The 4,932-nt window shown below is 51.5% G+C and overlaps 2 protein-coding genes across 2 annotated transcripts; both read left to right on the top strand.

Moving 5' to 3' along the window:
- Window positions 1-15: 15 nt before the first annotated feature.
- Window positions 16-576, top strand: FOMMEDRAFT_43675 (uncharacterized protein; the record flags this gene model as incomplete). Its single annotated transcript, XM_007272100.1, has 1 exon — window positions 16-576. A coding segment is annotated over one exon (561 nt), but the record flags the coding sequence as incomplete, so codon positions are not given.
- Window positions 577-906: 330 nt separating this feature from the next.
- Window positions 907-1,437, top strand: FOMMEDRAFT_54537 (uncharacterized protein; the record flags this gene model as incomplete). The annotated part of the gene is made up of 1 exon (XM_007272099.1): window positions 907-1,437. A coding segment is annotated over one exon (531 nt), but the record flags the coding sequence as incomplete, so codon positions are not given.
- Window positions 1,438-4,932: the final 3,495 nt, after the last annotated feature.

Raw genomic sequence — 4,932 nt, 5'->3', positions numbered from 1 at the left:
GTTCTAGACTCCAGCATCAGCCTCACCCTGAAGGAGCTGTTGTCGATTGCACCTGATGTCCGAAAGCAAGTCAAGGAACTGTCATCCGCTAGGCGAGTTCCGAACGCCGCCACGCACCTTGTCTCGACGGAACCCTCGGAACCAACGACTTCCGAAGATGCAATCGTAGCTCAAGTCTCACAGCACGCGTGGAGCCCAGAGTCGGTTGCAGAACAGGCTATGCCGTTACGTACAGTTAAAGCCATCTTCGAAGATACTGAAGAAATCCACTGTATTCTAGACCAAGGAGCAACACTCTGCATCATTCGCGAGGATGTATGGAAACGTCTCGGAATCCATCTGCGTTCCGATCTCGCAATTATGCTCGAAACCGCCGACTCCGGACAAGCGCCGACGCTCGGTGCTGTTGAGAACGTAAAGATCAATATCGCTGGAGTCGACATCGCCCTCCAAGCTCAAGTCGTTCGTCAAGCCCCGTTCGAGGCACTCCTAGGCCGACCATTCTTCGCTATCACGGAATGCGAAACGAAGGACTTCATTAACGGCGACCAGTCCATAACACTATCGGATCCCTCGGATCGTCAACGGAAGTGCCGAGTTATGACCGGAACGCGATCCGTTCCGCAGAAACGCGACGAACAAGGATTCGCGGTAATCACTGATCTCTCAACTCCTATATTAGTCAATCAGCCCCTCGGTGTTCAGGACAAACGGTGTTCCGATTCGAGTTCCGATACTACCGAAGCCGCAATTCCCGACGCGCACACGCCATCCTACGATAGACACGCACCAGTCTCCGCCATAGTCAATCCGCTCCTCGGTTGTCCAGTCACCCCGTCAGCCGCCCCAGGATTAGACCCCTTCGTTCTATACACGCCCGACGGCCCTGGAGAAAACGTATTTGCATACAAGAAGGTAGCAAAGAAGGTTAGACCAGTCGCCGGAACTCTCCCGGAAGAGTTTCGGATCGTTCGACGGAAGCATCCTGATCCGTTGAAGGACATGCCGGAACTACCGCTGCACCCCAAGCCGTTTGTCCCAACACACCGTTTCACGCAAGAACGCATGGAAGCTCTTGACATCGATCCATGCAACTTCCTCTGGCCAGAAGAGCGCCAGCTTTTGATCAACCTGATTTCGATGCATGAGGACGCCTTTGCCTGGAACGAGCTCGAGAAAGGCGCCCTGGACCCGGAATACTTCGATCCGATTTTGATTCCGACCGTTCCGCATATTCCATGGGTACAAAGGAACATCCGGATTCCACAGGGAAACCTCGACGCAGTCGTGAAAATTCTCAAAGACAAAATCGCCACCGGAGTTTACGAGCCGTCAAACTCATCTTACCGTTCCCGATGGTTTACCGTAGTAAAGAAAGACGGAAAGTCTCTGCGCCTGGTCCACGACCTCCAGGAACTCAACCGAGTTTCGATCCGAGACTCATCCGTACCTCCGATGATTGAACAGGTTGTTGAATCCTTCTCCGGAAGGGCCATTTACTCCGCGCTAGATCTCTTCGTTGCCTTCGACCAACGCTCTCTCGATGAACGCTCTCGCGATCTTACAACGTTTCAGACACCACTCGGAACGTTCCGACTTACTGTTATTCCGATGGGTTATACTAATTCTTTTCAAATTATGCACGGTGATATTACTTTTATTTTACAGGACGAAATTCCTAATACAGCACAACCCTACGCCGATGACGTCTATGTCAAAGGCGGAACTACAAGATACGAACTTCCGGACGGAACGTACGAAACCGTTCCCGGAAACCCTGGTATCCGACGATTCGTATGGGAACACGCCCACGACCTAAACCGCGTCATACAGCGAGTCAAAGCAGTCCACGGAACGTTCTCCGGTCCGAAGCTGTGTGCGTTCCGACCGTACGCAACCGTCTTAGGCCATAAGTGTACCTACGCCGGAAGGGAGCCAGATGATTCAAAAGTCCAGAAAATCCGCGACTGGCCCGCATGTCGATCCGTCTCCGAAGTTAGAGGATTCCTCGGAACCGCAGGTGTCCTCCGCATGTTTATTCGAAATTTTGCTCAGCTTGCTAGACCACTCACGCATTTGACCAAGCACGACGTTCCGTTCGAGTTCCGTTCGGAACACATGGTAGCGATGGACAAACTCAAAGACGCCGTTATCAATAGCCCCGCCTTATGTGCCATTGACTATGAGTCGGACATGGAGGTTATTGTCGCCGTGGACTCATCTATTATTGGTGTAGGATTCTATCTCGGACAAGAACACCTCGACGGTCGTCGTCGAATCAACCGATTCGGATCGATTAACTGGAACGAAGCGCAATCCCGATACTCCCAAGCCAAGATCGAACTCTTCGGATTGTTCCGCGCGCTCCGTGCCCTACGAATTCACCTTATCGGAGTAAGGAAGTTAGTAGTGGAAATGGATGCCGTCTACGTTAAGGGTATGATAAATAACCCGGACCTACAGCCGAATGCCACAATCAACAGATGGATCGCCGGAATCCTGCTGTTCGACTTTGAGTTCCGACACGTTCCGGCCCCGCAGTTTGCTTGTACCGACGGACTGTCTCGACGTCCGCGCGCCGAAGCCGACCCAGAAGAAGAAGATGACTTCGAGGAATGGATCGACCAAGCTTACGCCTTCTGTTGCAGTTCCGTGTTCACTGTTCCGAACGATACCAAACCTTCCGAGACATTTCCGACAACCGATCGCGCGCGTGCTAGAGAATATCGTCTCGGACAAGTCAAGACCTTCCTGGAAACATGCCTCCGACCGCCCGGGATGGAAAATCACGAATTCACCACCTTTGTTCGCTATGCAACCACTTTCTTTGTCAAGAACGGCCGACTGTGGCGGAAAACCCGGAACGGCAACCACCAACTCGTAATAGAACCCGACAGACGATGGAATCTCGTCAAGACTGTGCATGACGATCTCGGACATAAAGGAGTCTACTCCGTCCGGGCTAGACTTCTCGACCGCTTCTGGTGGCCTAGCCTCGGACCCGACGTCAAGTACTACATCCGCACCTGCCACGAATGCCAACTCCGTCAGACAACTCAAATCCTGATCCCTCCCAGCGTTCCGAAGATTGCCCCGTTATTTGCCAAGGTACACATCGACACTAAGTTCATGCCGAAAGCAGGAGGGTTCCGATACATTGTTCACGCTCGATGCGCACTCTCCGGCTACCCCGAGTTCCGCTTACTCCGTTCCGAAACCGGACAAAGCATCGGACGATTCATTTTTGAAGATATTCTCTGTCGATTTGGTGCGTGCCCGGAACTCGTTACCGACAACGGAACCCCGTTTGTCGCCGCACTAGATTGGCTTCGCGACCGATACCACATCAATCACATCCGTATTAGCGCATACAACTCTCGAGCTAATGGTATTATTGAACGCCGCCACTTCGACATACAGGAAGCCCTTATGAAGGCCGCCGAAGGGAATGAACTACGATGGCATGAACACGCACATTCTGTCTTTTGGTCGGATCGGATCACGATCCGTCGCGCAACTGGCATGTCCCCTTATTTTATTGTCCATGGCGTTGAACCACTTCTCCCATTCGATATCACAGAAGCAACGTATCTTGCTCCAGCACCAGACAAACTCATGACGACGACGGAACTCATCGCAACTCGAGCACGTCAACTACAGAAACGTCCGGCCGACCTTCAAGCTATCACGGAACGCGTCCATGCGGACCGGATCGCTTCGCTCCGACGATTTGAAGAAACGCACAAACACTCGATCAAAGATTTTAACTTCGAACCCGGTCGACTTGTCCTCATACGCAACTCCAAATCACGAATGGATCTCGGACGAAAAACCAAGCCACGCTATCTCGGACCGTACATAGTAGTCCGTCGTACACAAGGAGGATCCTATATCGTAGCTGAACTCGATGGATCGGTCTCCCGTCTTCGCATCGCAGCGTTCCGCTTGGTTCCGTACTTTGCCCGCGCTACGCTCTCGATTCCGGTTACACGTCTTGTCGAAAACTTCGGTCCAGCTGATGAAATCGACGACACCGACGACCCGCCACTGTCGGACGAGCCTTCCGAGGACTCCGACTCCGACTAAAGGCCAATTGTGGCCAACCACCATAGACCTATGCGTTCCTTACTTTCTTGAATTCGCCTTTTTCTATTAACCCCTTATAATATTCTAGACGACGTTCCGATCCCGTTCCGCTCTGTCTTCCGTTTTTCTTTGATTTTGCTTTTAACTAATTGCAGATTATAGTTAGACTTACGCTTCGAACCCGCATGGTTTTCCCTGTAGTACGTTTTTTTTTTCCCACTGGGTTTTTCGTACACAGGTTTTCGTCCAGCGGCCCTTAGACCACTTTTGCATTTCTTTGGTCACAACAGCCTCAAAGTCATGTATTGAGAGCTTTGTTCCGTTCTGTTCCGTTCTGTTCCGTTCTCGTTCCGTTCTCGCACTGTTCTTGTTCTATTTTGGTTCTGTTTTTGTTCTGTTTCTTTTCGGTTTTGTTCCGTTCTTGTTCCGTTCTTGTTCCGTTCTCGTTCCGTTCTCGTTCCGTTAGTTTGCCTTACTTTCAGTATGCATATGGCCTTGCCTCTGTTGTTTACCTATCAATGCCGAGTCACTCTTATTACCTTACGATTATCACACTCGTGCTTTGGTAACATCACGCATTGCTATGAACATACGGAAAATACTATTCAAAACTACAGAGGGGGGATTATATTTGGCCGCTTCTACAGGCAGCTTTTACGTCGACCGTCTCACCTACGCTGGTTCAGTTGTTCCGAACGGAACGTCTAATTCCGTCCATCCTTCCGTCCATCCTTCCGACGCCTCGCCTTCGCGCCCATCCTAGCCCGTAGCCGCTCCACGTCCCGTATCGTCGTATCCAACATCGCACGATAGGCAGCCACTGCCTTCCGAGGACCACGAAGCTCG

Source organism: Fomitiporia mediterranea, assembly GCF_000271605.1.
Source record: "Fomitiporia mediterranea MF3/22 unplaced genomic scaffold FOMMEscaffold_65, whole genome shotgun sequence".
Taxonomy (NCBI): Eukaryota; Fungi; Basidiomycota; class Agaricomycetes; order Hymenochaetales; family Hymenochaetaceae; genus Fomitiporia; species Fomitiporia mediterranea.
Note: the sequence above shows the minus strand (reverse complement) of the source record. Positions and strands in the feature narration are given on the sequence as shown.